General features: G+C 46.3%; 2 protein-coding genes across 2 annotated transcripts in view; both read left to right on the plus strand.

The window, feature by feature from the left end:
• Positions 1 to 2,092: 2,092 nt before the first annotated feature.
• On the plus strand, positions 2,093 to 5,146 carry RPLP0 (ribosomal protein lateral stalk subunit P0; the record flags this gene model as incomplete). The annotated part of the gene is made up of 7 exons (XM_082007606.1): positions 2,093 to 2,146; positions 2,648 to 2,823; positions 2,921 to 3,008; positions 3,277 to 3,423; positions 3,914 to 4,099; positions 4,466 to 4,606; positions 4,980 to 5,146. 7 exons carry the CDS (start codon positions 2,093 to 2,095, stop codon positions 5,142 to 5,144), a joined length of 957 nt encoding a protein of 318 aa, XP_081863732.1. The 3' UTR covers positions 5,145 to 5,146.
• Positions 5,147 to 5,591: 445 nt separating this feature from the next.
• Positions 5,592 to 23,746, plus strand: part of GCN1 (GCN1 activator of EIF2AK4) — a gene marked incomplete at both ends in the record, with an annotated part of 43,670 nt that continues 25,515 nt past the window's right edge. The window contains 25 exons of the mRNA XM_082007905.1: positions 5,592 to 5,609; positions 8,196 to 8,298; positions 8,963 to 9,026; positions 10,413 to 10,544; positions 11,358 to 11,466; positions 12,173 to 12,271; positions 12,354 to 12,488; positions 13,001 to 13,069; positions 13,156 to 13,264; positions 13,665 to 13,739; positions 13,936 to 14,064; positions 14,284 to 14,334; positions 14,726 to 14,824; positions 15,103 to 15,276; positions 16,827 to 16,979; positions 17,761 to 17,853; positions 19,314 to 19,389; positions 19,560 to 19,719; positions 20,592 to 20,781; positions 20,901 to 21,025; positions 21,370 to 21,548; positions 21,711 to 21,804; positions 22,579 to 22,692; positions 22,891 to 23,089; positions 23,584 to 23,739. Of these exons, the coding sequence (XP_081864031.1) occupies positions 5,592 to 5,609; positions 8,196 to 8,298; positions 8,963 to 9,026; positions 10,413 to 10,544; positions 11,358 to 11,466; positions 12,173 to 12,271; positions 12,354 to 12,488; positions 13,001 to 13,069; positions 13,156 to 13,264; positions 13,665 to 13,739; positions 13,936 to 14,064; positions 14,284 to 14,334; positions 14,726 to 14,824; positions 15,103 to 15,276; positions 16,827 to 16,979; positions 17,761 to 17,853; positions 19,314 to 19,389; positions 19,560 to 19,719; positions 20,592 to 20,781; positions 20,901 to 21,025; positions 21,370 to 21,548; positions 21,711 to 21,804; positions 22,579 to 22,692; positions 22,891 to 23,089; positions 23,584 to 23,739 (2,905 nt within the window). The remainder of the gene's footprint in view (positions 5,610 to 8,195; positions 8,299 to 8,962; positions 9,027 to 10,412; positions 10,545 to 11,357; positions 11,467 to 12,172; positions 12,272 to 12,353; positions 12,489 to 13,000; positions 13,070 to 13,155; positions 13,265 to 13,664; positions 13,740 to 13,935; positions 14,065 to 14,283; positions 14,335 to 14,725; positions 14,825 to 15,102; positions 15,277 to 16,826; positions 16,980 to 17,760; positions 17,854 to 19,313; positions 19,390 to 19,559; positions 19,720 to 20,591; positions 20,782 to 20,900; positions 21,026 to 21,369; positions 21,549 to 21,710; positions 21,805 to 22,578; positions 22,693 to 22,890; positions 23,090 to 23,583; positions 23,740 to 23,746) is intronic.

Consider the following 23,746-nt stretch of genomic DNA (forward strand, 5'->3'; position numbering starts at 1 on the left):
TCTTCAGCCACCTGAAATCAGAGCAGGGCTAACTGGGGAAGGGGTTCCTTTTCTCCTATGGAAGAAAGGTCTTGTGACTAAGGAGAAGAAATAGGAAGAGACAGATTCTGTTCCTGACTAGCTGTGTAACTTTGGGCCAGTCACTAAACCTTACTGTGCCTCGGTTTCCCCATCTGTAAAATGGGGGCAATTTAGCCTGGATTTGTGAGGTTATTGTGAGGCTTAGTTCATACTTGCTAAAGCGCTTTTAGGTCTCTGGATGGAGGGTGCTATGGAAGGTGAAATACTACGTTGAAATACCTGGTGGTGTTCTGTGGTAACAGCAGAAGCAGCCCAGGAAGTAGTGTTTGGAATTACTTCTCCAGAGTGCTACAGCGATATGGCCATTTGGGCTGTGCTTTTCAGCTTGGCAGGTGTGTTAGGGGTCCAGGGGCAACTGTGTCAGAAACCAGCCTGACCTTAGGCAGGAATCTGCGGGTTACTGTCCTGTGTAACCTTGCCATGGTGCTTCGCTGCCCTGCTTGGGACACTGAAACTGTTTTTCACTGGTTTCCCATACAAATGAACCTCCATTTGCGGTTGTGAGACCGAAGGGAGCTGTAGAAGCACTAGAGCTAAAGCTGTGTCAGCTGGGCTAAGTGCAGCTCCTGGAGAGTTCATGAGGCAAGAACCCTTACGCATTGGTCTCTTCACCTTTGAAATCAATTTGGCCTCGCCAAGAGGACAAAAAGCTGTAGTGGCAGAAGTGCTGCAGTGGGACAAGAAGATGCTTCTGGCACTACTGCTCATTGTGTGACACCTGCAAACTGTGTAACCGTGTGCCTCAGTTTCCCTGTCTGGGGAATCTTTAACCTACCTCACTGCTAGTTGAGGCTTGTGTAAGTGATGCTTCTGGCACGCGTGGAAAACCCTGGGTGTAGGGTACTGCGGAGGGGTGCTGGTGGTGCACAGCACTGAAGGGGAGGCTTGTCTGTCGGTAGTGCTTAACGGAGATTGTTAAACACTTACCTCCTGAGCAAGATGTTGAGTGCGTCCTGGATTTATCTGGTTTCTGACATGCTGGGATGCTACACGGATGCTACTCTGCCAAATAATGACTTTTGGTGGCTGCTGCCACTGTGGATGTCCAAAATGCCTGTTATTTGATTTCAGATGCAGTTTTAGGGTAGTACAGCCACGGCACTGCCTGAGCAGCCTGGGAGGGTGGCGTGTGAGGGCTGGGGATGGTATTGGAGGAGGCACGGGTGCTGTGGCACGTCCCCAGGTGCAGGCTGCTCCTGGGAGGTTTTGTCTTTGAAGGCCTCAGCCCTGTGTGCAGTCCCCCCGGACCAAGTGCTGCCCTTGGGGAAGGTCTTTCACACCACGTCGGGGCTGGGCTGGGGGATGCTCCGCTGGGTTGACAGTTATTTGATATCCCCCCCGCCCCCTTGTAAACTTCTAACTCCGCTTTCCTTTTTCCATTTAAAATTCTTGCAGTTACGCTAATAAAATTTTTACGATTATTCTAAGTGTGTGCTGGCGCTTGTTTCTAGTCCCTACGCTTGTGAGAAAGCAGAAACAAAGCGGGTTACCCTGCTGGCGGGCTGCGGGGGTGGGGGGTGCTCCGAGGGGCGGCAGCGCGCTCCTCCGGCCGCCAGGGGGCGGCCCGGTCCGAGCCGCGCCTTCCGCCGCCGCGCCGTTTCCTGCGCCGCCCGCGCCTTCCGCCGCCGGGGATGTAAGCCACAGGCACGCTGCTCAATGAGAACGACGTCCCGCCCTGATTGACATGCGGCGGGCAGCCAGTGGGATGAGATGAGGTACATCCGTTTCACGCTGCGATTGGGTATGAGCCGCGGTATAAAAGGAGGTGGGCCCGCCCTCCGGCCTTTCTTTCCCGGAGCCCTGGGGGAGGTGGGTGCGCGGCGCGGCGGCTCTCGTGGGGCTGGGCTGTGGCGGGCCGCGACCATACCCGGGGTCCTGGGCCGTGGCTGGGCTGTGGGGCGGGCAGGAGGCGTGGGAAGGGAAGGGTGCGGAGCCGCCTGAGCCGCCTTTCTCCCTGTCAGGTCACAGCTCGTCTTTAAACCCACCGGGCGATCCTTGGAGCACCGCCGCGATGCCCAGGGAAGACAGGGCTACGTGGAAGTCCAACTATTTCATGAAAATTATCGTGAGTGTCGGCGCGGCCCCGAAGGGCTGAGGCCTGGCCAGACGGCCCGGCCCTCGTGGGGCGCTGCCGCCATCTGGGCTGGGGGCGGGCCCGGCCCGGAGGGAGTGGTCCTGGCGCTGCTCGGGCCAGCGGGAATCGGGCTGGGGTGTCTGCGGGGCGTCGTTTTAAAAAAAACGATGGGGTGCCAGAGCGCATCTGTTTAAGGAGCGATTATGTGGTAATAGGAGGAGAGTAAGGTAGCCTAGATCAGACCTCTTTAAGGCTCCTGTGAGAATTGCTGTGGCAGTTACAGAGATAATTTGTTTAGGGTTATAACTAGATAGCTGAGTGAGAGGTGCAGCCTTGTGGTGCACCCAGTGTCACTTTGAGTTGAGCACTCTCAAACTTCTGCAGTTCCCTTCCCCCCACCCCCCCCCCGGCATTTTAACATGTTGAGATTTTAATGCTGCTCTGTGCACTGGTCCCTGTTTCTTTGTGTAGTTAGTGTTTTTCTCACTATAGCAACTCCTGGATGATTACCCAAAATGTTTCATTGTGGGAGCAGACAATGTGGGATCCAAGCAGATGCAGCAAATCCGTATGTCTCTGCGTGGGAAGGCCGTTGTGCTGATGGGGAAGAATACGATGATGCGCAAAGCTATTCGTGGTCATCTGGAGAATAACCCTGCCTTAGAAAAGTGGGTAACACTGTCTGAATGTACTCCTGGATCCTCTGTCTGGGAGGAGGAGATGTTGTCTGAGAAGTAGAACTGAAGGCTGTCATCTTTCCTTCAGGCTGCTGCCTCACATCCGTGGGAATGTGGGCTTTGTCTTCACCAAGGAGGATCTGACTGAGATCCGTGACATGCTGCTGGCTAACAAGGTAGGGGAGATCAGCCCTCACCGTGTCTCTGGGCTGGCAGATGCTGAATTAAAAATAAAACTGAAAATGCATGGGGAATACCTGATTATTAGGAGTCTTCAAGGATTGGGAGCTAGGCCCCTGCAGCCTTGGACAAACTGTTCAAGTTCAACTTCTGTCTTGCTTGTGTGTGCCTGGGTGATGTCCATCCTGGAGGGATGCTTCAGGAGGGAGTTGTTGCCATCCCATCTGAGGTGAGAATTCTTTCAGCTTCTCTTTTTCCCTTCAGGTGCCAGCGGCTGCCCGTGCCGGTGCTATTGCTCCTTGTGATGTGACTGTGCCGGCCCAGAACACTGGTCTTGGACCTGAGAAGACCTCCTTTTTCCAGGCCTTGGGCATCACCACAAAGATTTCCAGAGGGACCATTGAAATTCTGGTTAGTGAGCAGTGTGCTGCTGTTGTTGAAGTTCTTCCTTGACTGGAGGGTCCTGACTGTGGCTATTGATGGAGCTGCGAAGGTCAAAACTCCCATTAGTGCTGAAATCTTGCATCAGCAGTCTGACTGTGCAGCACTTTGGGAACTTGAAGGAGGATGTCTGGCTTGGCTCTGGTATGCAGCGTGGGGGGGATTTAAGTTCTCCATCAGATCTTAGCTGCGTGGTTAAGCTCTACTGGAGGAACTTGCAGGTGAGCTACCTGTAGGTAATGCAGGAAGGGCTTTGTCTTTCTCCTAGCTGAGATGTACCTTCTTGCATGGTCTAGGGATTTCTCAACTTGCGGAGCTGAACTTAGAGCCCATTTTTATTGTGCTCGTTTGTTCCTTTGCTTCCATCTCTTGCCATTGGAAATGTGTGTTTGTGTCCGGTTGGATTGACATGCCTGAGTTTGTTTCTGCGTATTCACTACTTTTCCCCTTATTTCTTCAGAGTGATGTGCAGCTCATCAAGACTGGAGACAAAGTGGGTGCCAGTGAAGCCACCCTGCTGAACATGCTGAACATCTCCCCCTTCTCTTTTGGGTTGGTGATCCAGCAGGTCTTTGACAATGGCAGCATTTACAATCCTGAAGTGCTGGACATCACCGAGGAGACCTTGCACAAGCGCTTCCTGGAGGTGAGTGCAACAACCCCTATCCATTACGTTCCACCTCTTCTGCCTAACTGCTGTGGCAGCCAGCACTGCCCCAGAATGACACAGAAGTGTCATCTCCGGTATTTTCTGTGGGGTCCTGCAGAGCCAGGAGCTCTCCTCAGTGCCCTGAAGAAACAGTCTGTCAGGGAGTACCTTCTGTAGGCTTTTTCATCTGACGCTACTTCAGAAAGTGTTTCCTTGACTAACTTCACTGGAGCTGCGGTACTTGCGTTCATTGCACGCTGTCCCTCGTTACATTGGCAGTATAGGAATGTGTTGTCACCTGCCGTGGTTGGTTTCTAGTCGTTATCTCTCAGAGCACAGAAACATGAGTCTCTCTTCTCACAGGGTGTTCGTAATGTTGCCAGCGTCTGTCTGCAAATTGGGTACCCGACCATTGCTTCTGTGCCCCACTCCATTGTTAATGGGTACAAGCGGGTCCTCGCTGTGGCGGTGGAGACCGACTACACCTTCCCGCTGGCCGAAAAGGTAATGGCTGAGTCCTATCTGCTGTTAAAAATGCAGCTGGGCACTTTGACAGAAACACCTTGCGTGTCACTTCGTTTGAAAGGACTCAGGCCCACCTGTGTGCGAGAGACCTGGCCTGAAAAGGGGTATCTGCTTTCATATGTTGTGTACCAGTGGCAGGAGAAAGCTGAATTACTTGGCATTCCTTCCCCCCCCGGGGCTGTTACACTTGAGTGTAGCTGAAATGTCTTTCGAATCTTCATTTATGGCAGTGATAAGTGCAACTCTTTGGCTTCTACCAAGCTGCCAGTGTTGCCTTAACGATTGCAAAGGTTCAATCCTTCGTAATACTTCGTTTCCTTTGAGTTTACCTTATTTTCCCCTCCTTTTACAGGTGAAGGCCTTCCTGGCAGACCCCTCTGCCTTTGTGGCAGCCATCCCTGTGGTAGCTGAAGCGGCTGCACCTGCTGCTGCCGCCGCTGCTGCTCCAGCAAAAGAGGCAGCGAAGGAGGAATCAGAAGAGTCTGATGAGGACATGGGATTCGGACTCTTTGACTAACAGCAGCCACTGTCTGTATTTATGTCAGAATTGGTCCAATGGGAGAAATAAAAAGCTATTTTACACCTTCACATGTGCCCGCATCGATGGTGTAGTCTCCAGATCACTGGGGTCTTGGGGAAAGTGTAACCAGAGGGGCTCCCATGTGCTGCAGAGGAGCGCTTGTTCCTCGGGGCCCGCTGCTCTGCACCGCCGGCACCGCAGCCCTCCCTGATGGGTGGCCGCTGCAGCCAGGGCTGAGCAGAGGCCTCGCCCGCAGCTTGTCTGGGCGGTGGGGCCTTTGCCCTGCGCTCCGGGCTGGCTTCGCCCCTGCGGGAGCCCGGGGCTCCGCGGGCCGGGCCGGGCCGGGCCGCAGCGCCGTCGCCATGGAGACGGACCCGCCCCGGCCGGCTCCGCGCGAGGCCTGCACCGGAAGCCGCTACTGCTTCCGGTGTCGCAGGCTGCGCCATGGCGGCCGACACGCAGGTGAGTGCGGGACAGGTCCGCGGCGGACGTGGCCCGGTGACGGCGGTGAGGTGGGGCGTGGGTGTCCGCCCGGGGCTGCGCCTCCTCCCGCTCCGCTGCGCTTTCTCGGCTCGTCTGCGGGGCCCGGCTTGGTGCCCGCGGCCGGACGAGGACGTGGCAGCCGGTCCGGGCGCGTCCCGGGGCGGGAAGGCCGCGCCGGCGCTGCGCGCTGGAGCCGCCCGCAGGGAGGCCGCACCGGCGCCGAGCCTCGGCCCGCGGGGAAAGGGAAGGGGCGCCCCTCTGCCGGCCTCTTTCCAGCGCGGAGGCGGCCGGGGACCCCGGGCTGAGTCGCCGCTCGCTGAGCGGCTGCCGGGGGCGGCTGCGGCCTGGAGCGGGGCGAGGGATGGCGGCTGCCGCGCTCGGGAGGATCCTGCCCGCTCCCGAAGTGAGTTCCCGATAAACGACGGGGCACAAGCTGCGTCCCTCCTGGCTGCGTCTCGTGTGCGGCTGCCGGCCCTGCGCCGGGCTCGGCGGGCTCGCGGCGCCTCAGCGGGCCCGCGGCAGCCTCCGCCCTGTCCGCGGCTGCCGGGTGTCCCGGGGTCCCGTTCAGAAAGGGAGAGGGGCCTGCCGGGCTGTAGCCGCTCCCGAGTGCCTGGGCTGCCGGGGCTCGGCTGTTGCACCCTGGTGGGCTTTTTCTCCGGCTTAGTGCATTAGGTTGGGAGGTTCCTACGGCAAATCCCGGCCTTCTCGGGATCAGGCCCTTACTAGTACAAATACTGCGTTTGTTCTCTCTGTGTTTGCAGTAGCGTTGCTTGCTAACTAACTTTGCAACACAACATATATATAGATCCTAATCAGAAGAAAAAGCAAATGGATGAAGCCTGTCCCAGTGGCTCTTCTGTGGGGACTGGGTGGTTGTGGTTTGTGCTGTTTGTATTAAGTCATTAAGCTGCATGGGAAGTTCTGTAGTGTTATACATGATTTATATTTTTAATTTCTAGACTGTTTTTCATGTCTGTACATCTCCCTGATTATGATTAAGCAGTGTGAGTCAGTGCAGCTTGGTTTGAGTTTGCATATGATGGACTCATGTAATTGAAAGGTTTGAAAGAAGACGAGCTTTTTAATGGGGGCTTGTTCTGTCAGTTCAGATGCTAACGACATTGCCATCCTCAGCAGGTTGACCTGTACCTTACCGTGAGAGGTTCAGCCCTGCTTTCAGCCAGCTTTTAAGGAGAGCTCAGGGTGTGAGATAGTCACAGGGTCGGGGAGATGTGGACAGCCTCTCTAAATCCCAGGTAGCGGCTGTGCAGGATTACCCTTCCTGCGTGTCGGCAAAAAAGCTTCACTGAAAGCAGCTCTTGAGAAGAATGGAGGCAATTGACATTTCTCAATTGCCAGGTTTCCTGTGCTTATAAAAAGACTTTTTGTGGCAAAACTGGTGGAGTTTTGCGTGAAGAGGGAAGGAATAGTTTTGATAAAGGCATGTTTATTTGCTGCTCTTCCTGAAGGTGATGATGATTATTACTAAGATAGAAAGTTGCTTGGTTTAAGAGATTAATTTTAAAAGCCTTTCCTGGAGAGCTGTGTTTTGGTTTATGTAAATGCAGAAAACCTGTGAGCATAGACCTGGCTGAGTCCTATTTGGCCCACACAAAGTCTTTTGTCTTGCATGTCTTGTTAAACTTGGAAGTTAATGGAAATGGTTTCAATAGTTCAAGGAGCAGGTCACTGAGAACTTACACTGTCTGGAAAGACTAGAAAAAAGTTTATCTCACCTTCTCGATACCACTTGAAAACTGAAACAATTTACAGGAGTTAAACTCAGTGAGTGGTCTTGATCCCTTCCCACTGGCAAGTCCAGGCACACAGTAGTGCAGGCATGAAGAAAACCATTCAGTTGTGTGATGTGATTTTTTTTTGTTTGGCTTGGGTAACCTTCAGTGCTACTGGTAGCGCATGGAAAGGAGTGTGATAGCAAGGTGCAGTCCTTTGTAATCTGGCAAATCCAATTTACAAAATCCCTGCGACATGCGTGTTAATTCTGGAAAAGAGTAAATGCAAGCAGTTCATTCTTCTGCTGGGCCTGAGTACAGAATGTCCCAGCTATTGACAGCCTGAAAGCACAGATCAGTTTTTCAGGACGGGCAGTTACAGACAGCCCTGGGTCGTCTGCAGTTAGAAGTCCCCTTCGAGGGGGTGCATGGGCTTTAGGAGATAACGTGCACCGAAAAGCACTTTTGCATTCTTGAAGTGCATTTTTTTTGGTGCTTTTAAGGGTCCTGTACTCTAGGCTATTGATCTCACCTCTCACTCTGTCCTACTTCTAGAGGAGTAAATGTATCTTACAGAGTGTGAGTGCCGTGACAGGGACACGGGTTAACAAACAGAAAGCAGTTGTCCTTCAGCCAAAGGGGGAGGTTTCTGAGTTCCGTCATGTAGATGTACAGTGACCCTTTCCCCTGCAGATAAGATTGTGGGAGCTCACATTTGGTCACTAAGAGGTTGTGTGGTGGCAGATGACATATTTTGCTTGCTCTGTTTTTGTCTTCCATGTGTTGATATCGAAGGTAGTCTGAAGTTTTTTTCCTCTGTGTGTGGTTTTAGATTTCTGATACACTGAAGCGGTTTGCGGTAAAAGTAACCACAGCCAGTGTGAAGGAACGGAGAGACATCCTCAGTGAGCTGGGAAAATGCATTTCTGGGAAAGGTAAAAGCTTTGGGGCACTGTTTTGATCACCAGGGTGGAGAAGAATGTTAAAATGTTTTGTTTCAAAGGCTATGTGAAACTTGAGGGGTAGTTTCTTGCGGGAGGGGGCCGGTAGTGTTTGGAGTCTGTGTTTTCTCACAGCGCTAATTCTAAGCGTGGGTTTTGTAGGTAACAGAACTCTGGTTACTAGCATGCGTACTTTTTCCAGTTAGTAGTTGTAGCATCATGTGTATTAGTTTTTCATTAGTGTATCAGTTGCCTGTTTCTCTCCTGACTCTTAGCTTGGTTTTGTAATGATTCATGGAATATTTATACACACAAACACCACACATATCTGTGTATATGTGTATGTGGAGAGAGGGAGGGTATGGAAGATTTTACATAGTCTTAGTAAAACAGTTGAAACAAATTTTTAAGAATCTTTTTTATTTCTTTCATTGGCTGAAGATGATTGTGGAATAGCACGTGTTCCAATTTTGCCATTATTCTTAAAAATATGCACAATATGTATAAAAAGAGAGAATTTTTACTATGATCCTTGCAAACAGTTTCATAGATGTGAGCAGTTCCCTGAGTTCAGTTGTGAAGTGAATCATGTTTGTGTTAAAGATGAAGAGCTCATTGATTTAACAAAGAAATATTTTGAAATACATTCTGTTAACAGATCTTCCAGAAGGTGCAGTGAAAGGCCTTTGCAAACTCTTCTGCCTTACTCTGCATCGATACCGGTGAGTAAATTGATGTGGAAAGGCTGTATTATTTAATATATTACTAGTATTTATGTATTTATTAGTTAAACTGGTATGGAGCATCTGGGTATGTTAGCACGCAGTGTCACATAGATGTGTATGACACTGAAAGATGCCATCTAGTAGTTAGCTTTTAAGTTAGGTTTGACATTAAGAAGTTTTACAACACTTAACTTGTGTTTCAGCTTTAATTTTGAAGTTAAAGCTTTCATTCTGTGGTTCAGTTTGCAAGGATGAATGCCTGTGTCCTTGTGACGCAAGACTAAGGTGTCTTTTAGACATCTTCTAGACACTTTTAGATTAGATTAAATCATGGCCTGGTCATAGAATCTTTGGGTTGGCATGGACCTTTAAAGATCCTCTGGTCCAACCCCTCTGCAGTGAGCCCAGATGCCTTCAACTAAACCAGGTTGCTCAGAGCCTTGTCCAACCTGACCTGGAATGTTTCTGGGGATGGGGCATCTACCATCTCTCTGGGCAACCTGTGCCAGTGTTTCAGCACCCTCATTGTGAGAAATTTCTTCCTTATATCTAGTCTGAATCTGCAGTCTTTCAGTTTAAAACTGTTACCCCTTGTTCTATCGCAACAGGCCCTGCTAAAAAGTCTGTTCCCATCTTTCTTTATAAGCCCCCTTTAAGCACTGTCAGGCTGCAATAAGGTCTTCCTGGAGCCTTCCCTTCTCCAGGCTAAGCCCCCCCAGCTCTCCCAGCCTGTCCTCTCAGCAGAGCTGTTCCAGCCCCCTGAGCATTGCTGGGGCCTCCTCTGGCCCCCTCTAGCAGGTCCAATGTCTCTCCTGTGCCGAGGGCTCCAGAGCTGGACGCAGCACTTACAGGGGGGTCTCCCCAGAGCAGAGGGGCAGCATCCCCTCCCTCGCCCTGCTGGCCATGCGGCTTTGGTTGCAGCCCAGGACACAGTTGGCCTTTTCTGGGCTGCGAGTGCACATTGCCGGCTCCTGTCCAGCTTTTCATCCACCAGTACCCCCAAGTCCTTCTCGGCAGGGCTGCTCTCCATCCCTTCATCCCCCAACCTGTACTCATACCAGGGGTTGCCCTGACCCAGGTGCAGGACCCTGCACTTGGCCTTGTTGAACCTCATGAGGTTCACACAGTTGTAGGGAAGCTGTTCAGAACCTGTGTTTTCTTCTGCAACCTGCCAAAGAGCCTCAACATAACTACCGCCGGCTAAGGAAGGGAGTGGGACTTTCTGCCAGAAACTTCTCCACTTCTTGGAACTGCAAAGATAAAATAACTGTTAGCTCGACTGCTGAAATGAGGAAGCAGAGTCCTTTGTGTGGTGCAAGTGTAGTAATGTGTGTAATGTTGGCAGGATTTATAATGCTCACAGAGATACATTTTTCATTCTAGTGATGCAGCATCCCGCAGAGCCCTGCAGCTGGCACTTCAGCAGCTCGCAGAATCCCAGCCAGATGCAACAGCAAAAAACCTTCTGCAGTCACTTCAGTCTTCAGGGGTCGGCGGCAAGGCTGGAGTTCCCAGGTGCTGGCTGAGTTCCTTGGTGGGGAAGCAGTTCTGAGTTGCTGGTGGTTGCTCTTGTGTACAGAATAATTCTTTGGTTGCTACTTTTGGCCACAGACTGCCATCCTGCAACGCCTCCATGGCTGAATAGAAGTGTAGCTTTTAGAAAAATACCTGATCTTGATTTAAAGACTTGCAGTGATATGATATTCACCCTTCAGTCACAGTGGCTGGCCTTGTGCTCAAGGACACTTTCTGTGTTCTTTCACTTTGAGGCAAAGATCAAAATGGGGTGAGGATCCTCAGGGAGCTGCAAGGTGGGATCCATTACCTGAAGTGGAGGGAGGAGGTGGGAGTTAGCAGAAACCAGAACTGGGTAATGTGCCAGGAGGGAATGTAAGCTGAGAAACAATTTGGCAGTCTAACGCTGGGAAGCTCTGACAGTAAAGATGAGCAGCACATGAGAAAACTTGAGTCACTTTTTGCACACTGTCAGTTGGCAAAGTATTTAACTCTTGTTTCTGTAATGCCACTGGGAAGATCCAGAAATGGTCTTTCTTCTGCTAAGGTTTTTTGTTCCCAGCAGGTGAGATTTAGCCTCTTTTGCGCCATTTGGAAGTTGTGAGTGTTAAACAGGAGCTGAAACACATAGCTTCTGAGGACTAATTATTTGTTTTAAAAGCTAAGACTTTAGCTGTATTTTTCTGTGATGAAATTGCCTCGCTTATAAGGTGGTGTTCTGACTTTGGCAAAGATGAGTCTATTATGGACTGGTAGGTGTAAGTTATATACTGGGAGCTGTAGATTTACCTCCTTCTCCTGTTTGTACAACAGTAAGAGCAGTGGATCTGCAGCTCTGCTGGCACTCTCCTGGACATGCCTGCTTGTACGCACAGTCTTTCCAACACCTGAAAAGAGACAGGGAGAAACATGGAAAAAACTGGTAGGTTCTTCTTGGTTTGCAGAGATATCCCTTTGGAGATAAGGACTTAAATATTTCTAACGTCTTTTAAGTTGCTGAAACATTGCAAATAATTCTGAACGTAACTGATAATGTCATGTTAAAATCCAGGTTTACACGACAATCTTTTTTGCTTTCTGGTGTATTTTGATCTCTCCTATTCTGCTGGAGGAAGTAGGAGGTGTATAGAGCATGAGAGTGGGGGAGCCTTGCTGTGTATACTATGGTTTATACCAGTGTTTCTAGGCTAGGTGGGCTAGTGGTGCCTCCAAGGTGCAGTCTGCATCGTGGCATGAATTCCCTGTGCCTCCCTTGAAGTCATTGCGTGTGATATTCTGTCGTATAGGGTCAAGTAGCTTTTTGCTTTCTTTTCACCTACTTTAACAACCTGAATCTGCGGCCATGCTCATAGCACCTTGGAATATAGTTGGAACACATTTTAAGAAGAGATATAATCTGATATAAATTGCTGTTGTCAAAGTCGGAGTTTTCAAAACTGTTATGCGTGGTTCTGCAAAGTGGTGCATGTGGGATGAAAGCAATGGCAGCTTGTTGGAAGAACTTCCATGACCTAAGGACATTTTCCTAAGCAGATTCAGCTAATCACTGGCATCTGACATGTCTTGTTTGATCTGAGGTCTCTGAGAAGCAAATGCATGAAGGTTTGCTCGGCTGTTTCCCTTGGCAGGTGGAGGTTCAGTGTTTGCTCCTTTTGGAAGTCCTGGGAGGTTCTCATAAGCAGGCAGTGGATGGGGCTGTCAAGAAATTGAACAGGCTGTGGAAAGAGGTGATGTATACCTTATGTGACCATATTTGATAGCTGTTCTAGGTTTTGTTGTATTAATGTGCCTTGCTCTTTTTCTTTTCAGAACCAAGATCTGGTGGATCAGTACCTATCTGTCATTCTTGGTCTTGAACCAAACCAGAGTTACGCTGCAATGCTCGGACTCGTCGTGCAGTTTTGCACAGCCCAGAAAGAGATTGATATTATTAAACGTCACAAGGTAAATCTGCCATACTGCTTTTTTTTGGCAATGTGTAGTATCGCTCTTAATCATGGGGCAGAGCGGGGGACAGATGTCTCAGTGAGGTTAATACTTTGCATCTGCCCCTGATTTCATTATCTGTCAATTCAGTAGTAACGCACTTCTGACTAAAGCAGCTGGGATAGATTTATAGAAGAGATGCCAGATATGTGGCTTTTTTTACTGTGACTGGTGGCCAACACTACAGCTTTCTGCCTTCTCCCCTGTTGTAGGAATGGAAGGCAGCATTTAGCTCTCAGTGCACTTTGAATGTTGGGCTGAAGGGTAGAGCAGCGAGCACTGATCTCTGCTTGACTGTCTTATGTGAGGATGGAAGCAAAGCTTCTGCTTAGTGGATAGGGCTGCCTTCCGGAGGAGAATGAGGTGGGCTGGCAAGCCTGGCTTCTTGATGGTGTGTGGGGAGCTGTGTATAGATTGTGGTGTGGCTGTAATTTGGTAAAAAATTTTGTAATTTTGCTCTGCTTGTTCAGAGTGCCCTTCTGGATTTCTACTTGAAGACCATCCTTATGAGCAAGACAAAGCCTCAGAAGCACGTGCTGGTGAGACATCCTGTTACAAGGCTGTTTGTGCTTTTGTCCTACGGGCAATGTCCACTGCTGTGCTGAGCACTTTGTTCCCTTTGCAGGACAGCTGTTCCCCACTTCTTCGGTACATGTCTCACGCTGAATTCAAGGACTTAGTTTTGCCAACTCTGCAGAAATCCCTGCTACGGAGCCCTGAGAACGTAATTGAAAGTGAGTCTGCCATCTCTCTGTATTGCTCTGTCTGTTCCTTAGAGTTCTGGAGTTGTCAGGGGAGTGTGTCTCTCTGGACTATGCTTTTGGTCCTCTGAGCGCAGGCTGTAGGGTTGTCTGGCATCTAAGGGTTGGATCTGGAGAAGCAACATTTGTGGTGTGGTCCCAAGTGTCTGGGTATGTGATAGCTACTCTTTGCACTGAGGACAGAATTTCACAGCTGAGTGCTAAGAATAATCCTGAGTTAATCTGTTCATTGAGAATCAATTTCAGTGTTTTTTCTTCCTAGTCCCTACTGACCCTGTCTGCTCTTGATGTGAACTGTGGGGAAGGGTGTATTAAAACGCTAAAACCAGTTACTTAACAAAATATAATATGCCGTTATCTCTTCTGTCTTCAGCAATCTCCTGCTTGCTTGTATCTGTGAACCTGGATCTTAGCCAGTATGCTCTAGACATTGTGAAAGGACTGGCCAGTAAGTACTCTAACTTCTGTGGGAAGGATGAATTCAGAATAAAGCTTTCTTCCAACTTTCTGGCAGTACCTCTAACAGTGTGGTTGCTGGTGAAGAGGTTGTTCTGTGTGGGTGGGAGGATGACACTGTAACAGTTCATGTGATGATTTTACGCAGTTTGTTGTAAGGAGCTCTTAGCTTGTGCATTATTTTCTAGGTCATCTGAAATCCAACAGTGTGCAGCTGATGGATGAAGCAGTTGTGGCATTAAAGAACTTAGCTCGACAATGTAGTGATCCTTCAGCTGTGGAGTCGCTGGGCAGACACCTTTTTGCCATCTTAGGGGGTGAGTAAATTGTAGAATAAGCAGTGGAGATGAATAAAGGTTTGCCACCTTCAAGGAGTTCTGTGTATTGTATCTTCTATTGTCTTTAGCTCCCTGTATGGTAGGGATGACTCAACCTGGATCAGCGGTAACGGGGCAAGCTTTTGTACTTCTAGAGAAGATTCTTGTTGTAGCACATAGGTGTTGTCTCTAAGTCAGCCATTTGTTTCTTCTTGGCAGGCTCAGAAGGGAAGCTGACAGTTGTTGCTCAGAAGATGAGTGTCCTTTCAGGTGAGGATCCTGGAAGAAAGCTGCTGCTTTGGTGGAGGAAATTCAGCAGGAGGCTGAATGAGAAGGATCTGTACTTAGGATTCCCTGCCTGTCATTCTGAACTGGCTGTGGTTAATGTCATAGAATGTGCTGGATAGCACCACGTGCCAGTTCTTGACTTTCTCTTCAAAGTGAATAATTGGCTGGTAGGAATATGACTGTATTGTGGGTAAAAATGAAGGCAGAGGTCCTGCAGTGTTGAGGCACAGTGGATGTGACATCCAGATGTAGTGACAAGAGAGAGAGATGTCTGTGCAAGGATTGAAACATGAAGGGTCATTCTTGATTGTGTTTAGATTTTGCAGCAAGTGCTGGTAGTTTGGGAACTAATGAGAGAATTATGTCCTTTTAGGGATTGGCAGCCTTAGTCACCATGTGGTTTCTGGATCCTCTAGCCAAGCCCTGACTGGAACTGTGGCTGAGCTTTTCATCCCTTTCCTGCAACAAGAAGGTGAGCCCTCTTTCCTTTGTTCTGGGTTTGCTAAGCTGCTTTCGTCTTGAGCAGGATTTTCATATGACTTGTTATTCAGGATAAATCTGGATTCTCGCCTGTTGTGTTATAAAATCCGTTGCCCTGTTTTGATGAGCAGCCCCACAGACACAGTGCTGTGTCTCTTAGAAGCATGTGCATTCTTGTCCTGCCTCCTCCTGATGTTACCTGCTTTCTGTTTTATGTTCCTGTGTTTTCTGCAATTTCTGTACTGACATGAGCTCTGTGTTACTTCCTAGTCCATGAAGGCACGTTGGTTCATGCAGTCTCTGTGCTGGCTCTTTGGTGTGTTCGGTTCACCACAGAAGTTCCTAAGAAGCTGGTAGAATGGCTAAAGAAAGCCTTCAGCCTTAAAACATCTACTTCAGCTGTGAGACATGCCTACCTGCAGTGCATGCTAGCCTCTTTCAAAGGTAAAACTGTGCAGCTATTAATAACTCTTTTGACTGTGTGGCTTAAGAGAAATCAACTTTTATACTTCCTGATAGAAGTAGATAGCTGCGTGGATTAAGAAAGATTTTTTGTAAGGCAGTATCCCTTCATTAACCTCCTTTGTATTTCTCCTTAAACTCTCTTTTCCCTTCAGGCATACAAAGATGGTTTGTCTCCTTGTATAACTAGCGCGACTGCCCATCATGCTGTCTTTTCATATACCTCCAAAGTAATTTTTGACTGCTTTATTTTTGTCTTAGACTTAAATGATAAGGTTTTTAGCTCAGGGACTATGCTTTTGTTTTACATAGCAGCCAGCATGCTGGGATCCTGGTCTGTGGCTTTGGATCTCAGAAGCTTTAAAAAAAAAAAAAAATTACTGTGTTTGAAATTAAGATCTTCAGAAATTTTAAACTTTTGGTGATCCTTTTGAGATTTGCGTCTGTTGGTCCTATCCCCTTTGACTTCAGCGTTTCATCCACAGGTCAATAGGTTATAAGTCTGATGCCTGTATGTAAGATCTCACTTTCTTGTTGATGCAGTGTGAATCAAAAAGATGGTATACGGTTGCTTAAGAGATCGATAACTCAGTGCATTGTATGGGGTCAATGGATTAGCCATCACTTCTCCATATGGATATGAGTGAAAATGTAATTCTACATTTTTCTGTTGTAGCTACCAGGAATTTCTATGCTATCATAGGGCTGAAAAAAACACTCTAAAGACTACTTAGATATCACAGGGTGGAGGTCCTTTCTGAGACATCAATATGGCAAACCTGAAATTTACTCATGCTTGCTATGGGCAAGGGGGATTACTTGTGTGTGATGTGTGCAGCTGTTCAAGTGACCAAGGCTCAAGATACTCATATTCCAAAATAATTTACTCACCACTGGAACGCTGACTACCATTGCTTTGACCCACCCAATGAAGCATCCAACTGGGACATAAAGAAAATAGAGGTTCTAAGTCTTAAGAATTTACAGTTAAAACTCTACCTGCGAATGCTTAACATAAAAAACCACAAGGTTTTTTTGTTTCCCTTTTCAGTATTGTGTGTGAGAAGTTGCTTCTGGAAATACCAGGAATACCTAGCTCAGTTTCTGGTGGAAGTGAAGGTTGCAGATCAGTGGGATTCCTTGACTTTTGAATGTTTCAAGTGGAACAGATGGTCATGGCTTGCCAGGAATTTACCTCTCTTAGGGAAGCATAGTCTAGACAGTCATAGTCTGTGATGTGAACCAATTCCTTTAATGTAACTGAACTAGCATTTTCTTTTTCATCCCATGAACAGAAACCTGTATTAAAACCGGGCTGGTTTATCTGTGATGAAAGGACTGAAGTGATTATAATCTTCACAGTTAAAATTTAATCATAGTAGTGATGTAGTGATTGGCAAATAGTCTGGGAGATTCAGAGGCTTCTCAGTATGTGTCTGGTTCCTTGTCTCATGACAACAGAAGAACCATCGATATCCTTGTGGTGTGAAGGGCCATGTTGTTTTGTAACTTGCCTCCTTCTGTCTCCTCAGGTGACACGTTATTACAGGGAATGGACTTGCTGCCAATGCTGATCCAGACAGTAGAAAAAGCAGCATCTCAAAATACTCAGGTTCCCATGGTAATGGAAGGAGTTGCCGCAGCTTTGTTGATCTGCAGGATGTCTGTAATTGAGGGACAAACTGGTAAGGTCACAAAACATATAGTAGAATCCAATATAAGCAGGTTCTGAGGGTTAACACTTCTTATTGACAGTGTGCATTCCTTAATCTGTGTATTGCTTCTGCATAGAGAATCATTGCCCTTTTGTAAACCAGGGAAAGGTTTATTTCCATCTCTCTCGGTTATGTCAGTGAAGAATTCTTGCTCTTCTGTGGCTTTGCAAATTACAGCTTCCATTCACTTAGGGCATTATTCCTCTTTATTCTGACAGAAGTTGTTTGCCCAGACTTCACATGCCAGGACTTGACTGATGCATTAAAAGCATTACTTGCTTGTTATTTGTGTAGTATTTTTATAAACTATCTTTGGAAAGCATGAGGACTGGAATTCTCTCTTCCATTAGAGGATATCACAAGAACTGCCTGAATTCATACATCTGCCAGGATATAAAATCCAGGTGTGTTCTATCAAAAGCAACACACCAGTTTTCCTCCTTTTCTTTATTTTTAGGAGGGGTTGCCCTAATGAAAGATTAAGGTGAAGCAGACTTTACATTTACATGTACACTTTACATTTCACACACAAAGTGTAAGTCAGAGAAATATATTTTTGTCGGCAGGTGTTTTTTGGACATGCTTCTAGTTCTGAATGAGAGAGATGAGAGGCTTTGTAACTGAAGACAAGTAAAGCTAGAAATAATTTGAGTGATTTCAGGAGACAGAATTCTACTGTATTTTATGTACGCTGGTGAGTTCTGACTTATTTTGAAACATCCTTGATAGACATCTGTTCTTTTCCTGTCAGAGTCTAAGCTGAGTGGTTTCTGGCAGCTGGTTCTGGATGAGAAAAAACAAATTTTTACATCTGAGAAGTTTCTGCAGTCTGCATCAGAGGAAGGTAAATTGTCAGTTATTGTATATCCAGTTGCATTTTAACGCTATTACCTCATACTTATAAGAGCTACTGTTGCTCTTAGCCCTGTTTTATGACCCTTGGAGGATCCGGTTTCAGATTAAAATGAATAGCACACTCTTTCAGAAGTACATCTAGATTAGTTGTAGTCTAAGCTTGACAATGAATTAATTTATTTCTTAAATGTTTGATAACTCGGGTTCATTATAATTCCAAATTTGTATAGTCTGTAAAAGTCTTTCTAGTACCAAATGTGCCTGTGTGGTGTCCCAGTTAGTAACTAGATAGTTGCAGCCAATATAAAGGGTGTGGAGAAGCCAAAAATTAAGAAGAAGATGGGGAAAAAGTAAAATAAGGCTGGAGAAGAAAACATGTAGGTGAAAATCTTAAGATACATGGAGGAAGAGTAATAAGATAGGAAATCAATTGGGTTATAAATTAGTGTCTCTATGCTCTGTTTTGTTCTCTTGTGTTTAAAGATTAATTGAAAAGAAAAAAAAAAGGAATGTGCCCAACACAAAACATTACTGACGACATTTTAAACTGAAAGTTTTGAAAATGAGTTCATGAATCATGTCTCTGAAACGAATTCACTTGTCTTTTGTACAAAGCTTTGAAGAGGTAAAGTTTTCTAAATGGAAAATAATTTCATCCCTGTTTCCTGAAGGCAATGTGTATATCCATTCATTTTCCCTCCCAAGTCTGCAGGTATCCTGAAACAGCATGATTTGGAAAATTTTGTGTTGCTCCTGTAGGAAGTTAGCTCCAAGAACTAATGCTGCGATTTTGGGAGTAAATATTGTAATAATTTGTTATTGGTTATTTAAGCAAAAACATCCAGCTTAACATCCCCAAACTATCTGATGCCTTGAATGCTGAAAGTCCCCTGTACCATATTTAATATGGGTTATAACCCACCCCATGTTTCAGGGCTTTCTGCTCCTGCTTTTATAATATGGTTGAATGTTGACAGACAACCAAAGAGCCTAGTGACAGCTGAAGCTCAGAAGACGGTGTGAGGTAAAATGCCGAGGCTACTATTCAAATAGCATTATGCACTTTTGTGTGAGTTCGGTGTACGTTTTATTGTCACTGGAGACATTTCGGCAGTACTCAGGAATTAACAGTACTGGTGCAGTGAGCGTGGTGTTTATCGTTTGTTTTGCTCTGTTGACTTAGACAAAAATAGGTCACACATACTGGTCAAGAAAATTCTGCTGGGATCCAGCTAACAGCATTTCTATTAAATTATGATTCTGTTTCCACTCTTGGCAGATACGAGTTGGATTTGTCTCTAGCTTCACTGAGAAGATTATATAGGGGCTCTGTCTGGGTAGCTATTTTAATGTGTCCCCTTGCTGGCTGTTTGTTTTCAGGTAAAAAAAAAAATAATCTGTTTCCTTATGAAGTCTTATGCTATTTTAAATATTTGTCTTTTCCCACAGCAATGTGTACAGTATTGCAGCTGACAGAGCGCCTTCTCTTGGATCATGTGCAACGGCTGCCTGAAAGTAAAGTTCAGTACGTAGAGTGCACTGCCACTGATCTGTGTCCGATTCCTGAATGTTAATGTGGGCAGTGGAGAGGGTGGGCTTGGGACTTTACACAAGGTGTTGAACTCTGTGCTTTTGTGTCCAGTTGATTTGCAGAGCTGCCTCCCTTGCTAAACCTGTTTGTTTCTCCATTTTCAGGCAGTATCACCGTGCCCTTGTTGCAGTACTGCTGAGTCGGATCTGGCATGTTCGAAGACAGGCGCATCAAACAGTTAAGAAGCTCTTGTCCTCTCTGGGAGGGTACAAACTGGCCTATGGGCTCTTGGAGGAGCTGAAAGTGGTTCTCAGTTCTCACAAGGTGAGTAGTCAAGAAGCGCAGACAATTGTTTGATTGCTGCCTACAGCATGATATGAAGATGATTCAATTCCAGCTGTATGATTTCCTAGAATGCTATTGCTTACTAGATTACTTCTATTACTGTATCAGTGCCTTTGGTGTGCCTACTCTTCCCTGTATACACAGAAGACATATTATTCAAAATTATTTGGGGAAGAAACTGTAATTTTGCATGTCCTTCTATTATTTTAATCCCTGCTGGAATACCAAGTGCTTAGTTCCTTTCTTGGTATCCTAGTTCTTTTCCCTGGCTTTATAGCTCAGGTTGTCTATTTAAAGCAAATGTAATATCAATACTTTAGTAGTAACTATTACCAAAAAAAAAAAAAAAAAAAAGGAAACAGTGAGTGCTGTATTATTGGGCATGCTGTTAAGCCAGTGCCATGTCGAGGTGTATAATAGATTAAGTTGCATTAATTAGGTACCAAGGCTGTGACTTTGTAAATAGTCTTCCCATGTCACAGATACAGCCTGAATAAAGTATTTTTTAAAAGATACTGGGTAAAATGAGTCTGCAGAAGTTGGATATACTGTTCCTGGTCAGCTTGTTCAACCTTTTCCGAAGTCCTCTTTGCCAGAAATGATTGTTTTAGTTTTATTTTAGCCCATCTCACCAAATGTAGTATAGTCCTCCATTCTTAGTCTTTCTGTCACTGTCATCTCTGTGCTTCAGTTCCACTGTTATCCTTTATCCCTTTCCTTTGAAAACTTCAGGCTGTAGGTACTGACAGGGGGAGCTGATTGTTGGCATTCAGTACGGTGTTACTGCGGGGAAGTGTGCTAGGGCTCAGGAAGGCTTGGTGTGATGTGTTAATGACAGGTTGTCCACTCAGGTTCTGCCTCATGAGGTCCTGGTGATGGAGTCGGGAGAGCTGTCAGAGCTAGGAAAGATATACATTCCTCCCCGTGTCCTTCATGAGGCACTCTGTGTCATCTCAAGTGTGGCAGGACTTGATGTGGATTCCTCTGAGCCAGAAAAGCTGGCACTGGAGATGCTGCTGGTGAGCCATCATCCCTCTGTAGGTAAGTGAAGGGATAAGGCCACTTTCGTGGCCAGTGTATGGGGTTTTTATCTTACATTTTGTTTGATTGTATTAGCAGTCTGCTTTGTATTTCTTATGGTGATTTATTCTTCTTGCTAGTGGCAGTGCAGCCAGGTCTTTGGCCAGCCCTTCTCATCAAGATGAAGATAGATCCCAAAGACTTCATTACCAAACACCTCAATGACATATTACCCAGAATCACTGCCTACACTCCAGAGAACCAGGTGATAAACTTCTGCTTTCCTTGTGTTAGTTTTGGGAAATACTTTGGAACAGGAGAATTTTCTGGAGGAGTTAAAAGTACTGATGAATTTATAAGGAAGGAGATCTGTCTAAAAGTTGGGGAAAGGATGGGTGCAAAGAGAATATCTCTGGTGAAAAAGAGCTGGGATTTAAGGAGGGAAGAATGTGTACCAGTAACCTAGTAGAATTCTAGATATGATTCATGTACCCACTGAACAAGGAATTAGGAATTAGAACATAACATGGGCTGCCTCAACGGGCCATACTTTTTTGATACAATTTCAAGGAATACTGATAATTTGTTTTTCCTTTGTTTTCTTGATAGTCATCTATGAATGCAGTGGGATCTCTCTCTCTGCTTTCACCTGGTAGAGTGCTCCCACAGCTCATCAGCAATATCTCAGCATCAATGGAGAATCCAGCTCTGTGCCAGGTTACTCGAGAGGAATTTGCCATCATGAAGACACCAGAGGGAGAACTGTACGACAAGTCTATAATACAGAGGTAAGACTGTAATTTCTTTTCTCCGTGCACCTGGGGATTGATTGCTGGTGGCATCTAGCCAGTGGGTGAGTGGATTTGTCAGATGCTCTTTCTGGACAGGAGTTCCTGGATTTGTGTGTCTGGATCTTAGTCCAGATTCTTGTCTCTAATTTTCCTTCTTAGTGCTCAACAAGATAGTACGAAAAAGGCTAACATGAAGAGGGAGAACAAAGCTTATTCCTTCAAGGAACAAATCATTGAGCTGGAGCTGAAGGAGGTGAGTTGATGGGAACAGGAAAGCCTGGCTGGTGTCAGAACCTTCACTACGATCTCACCTGTTTAGTTGCATGGCTTCTGGCATATGTGTGTACACTGTTGGGAAAGATTCTCTGAACTTCTTTGAGTACCTAAATGTTGTCTTCTCTTATATCTGTATGTATCAGTTTCTTTTCTCTTATATATGTATTTGTATCAATTTATGTGGTATTCTACTTGTTTGTAAGTGTGCTTACTAGTTGGTAATATCTGTTTTTTCTCTTCATCTCTTTCAATGTATCTCGTGTAACTTTTTCAGTAAGGGTTGTTAAATAGGTGCTTCCATCTTGCCGACAGCCAGCAGTTCTGGTCAGTCTGGGGCCAGAGCAATGGTTGTAGGTGGGGGGAGAAATTTGGTGAACGGAAGGGAACGTACCAGGTTGAGTGGAGCATTCTTTTATTAAAGGCTGACTTCTCTTTTGCTCTGGGGAGGATGACATGCCCATCCACTGTAGAAAGGCCTGGACAGGTCTTTTTAATGACATAAAATAATTTGTGGCCAATTCAAATGTGGGAGAAACTGATGTTATGATGCTAATGGGACGCTAAAGTGTTGTTAACCTGCTGATGTCCATTTTGTGTCTTCACTTAAGAGTGGTATGCTTGGAAGAATATTTTGATACTGTTTTAAAAGTAAATTACAAAAAAACCAATGTGTCCAACTTTCTTCTCTGCCTAGTTAAGGAGATGTTGTTATTAGCTCCCAGTTAATAATGTCCATGGCGTGCTCTTGCAGGAGATAAAGAAGAAGAAAGGAATAAAGGATGAGGTGCAACTAACTAGCAAGCAGAAAGAGCTGATGCATGCACAGTTGGAAAGGGAGTCTCAGATAAGAAAACGGCTGAAGGAGGTGAGTTTTAATGGTCTTTTTTGCCAACTCTGCAGCTACCATGACCCAAGTCATTTTGATAAAAGGAAAATGGAGTAGCATAGAGAATGTTTGGCAGTAACCTATTTGTTTCTTTTATTAGAAATTAGATTTAACAACTTGATTTTTTTTGCCCTGATGAAGTTTTTACGGTAACCTTTTGAATTGGTTCTCTTACAGCTTGATAATGAGCTGGAAACAGCCCTAGGACTCCTGGACGCTGTTATAAAGAGAAAGCCTCCTGGTCTAACCCAGTACATCCCTGGTCTCATCAGTTCCTTCTTGCCGCTTTTTCGATCACCTTTGGCTGCTCCAAGGATTAAGAATCCTTTTCTTTCCTTAGCTTCCTGTGTCATGCCTGCTCGACTGAAAACCTTTGGTTAGTATTTGCAGTTGCTGTTCAAGGGCAGGGCACATTATTTTTATGGTGGGGTGGTGAAAATCCTTGCTCTTACAAGCTGTGGATCATGACTGTGTATCACAGACAGCCAGGACGAAAAACCATGCTGGAACAGTGCTGAGGAAGACAACTGTGATGTCCCAGAGATCTCGCTGCTGGATAAGACTGGGTCCAAAGACAAGGAGTTGTCTAGTCATTGTGACCACCTCTCAGTAGCAGTTGGTCGCAATGGGACTGTCTCCCCTTTGCAGAGTTTGGAGGATGCAAGCATAACTCGCCTCTGTGACTGTTGTGAAGGAAGCTGTCCCCTGTAAGCCTCAGGGCTGTGTGCTTCCTTCTCTGTGCCTCTCTTGCAGCCTGGGCTGTTGCCCAGAGCTTTGTTGTAATTCTTGGGTCTGTGTTCCTGGGGAATTTTTCCCTCAAGAAATGTTTGGTTTTAGTCCTCTCATGGATTCTTCATTCTTTCATACCAGGTACTTTAGTGAGCCATGTGACCTTGCGCCTGATGAAACCAGAATGTGAATTAGATGAATCCTGGTGTCAAGAAGAGCTGCCTACTGCTCTGAACAGAGTTGTTAGCTTGCTGCATGTGCATACCATTCCTAGCCGAACAGGCAAGGGAGAACCAGGTAAAGT

Source organism: Phaethon aethereus, assembly GCF_964289735.1.
Source record: "Phaethon aethereus genome assembly, chromosome: 17".
NCBI lineage: Eukaryota > Metazoa > Chordata > Aves > Phaethontiformes > Phaethontidae > Phaethon > Phaethon aethereus.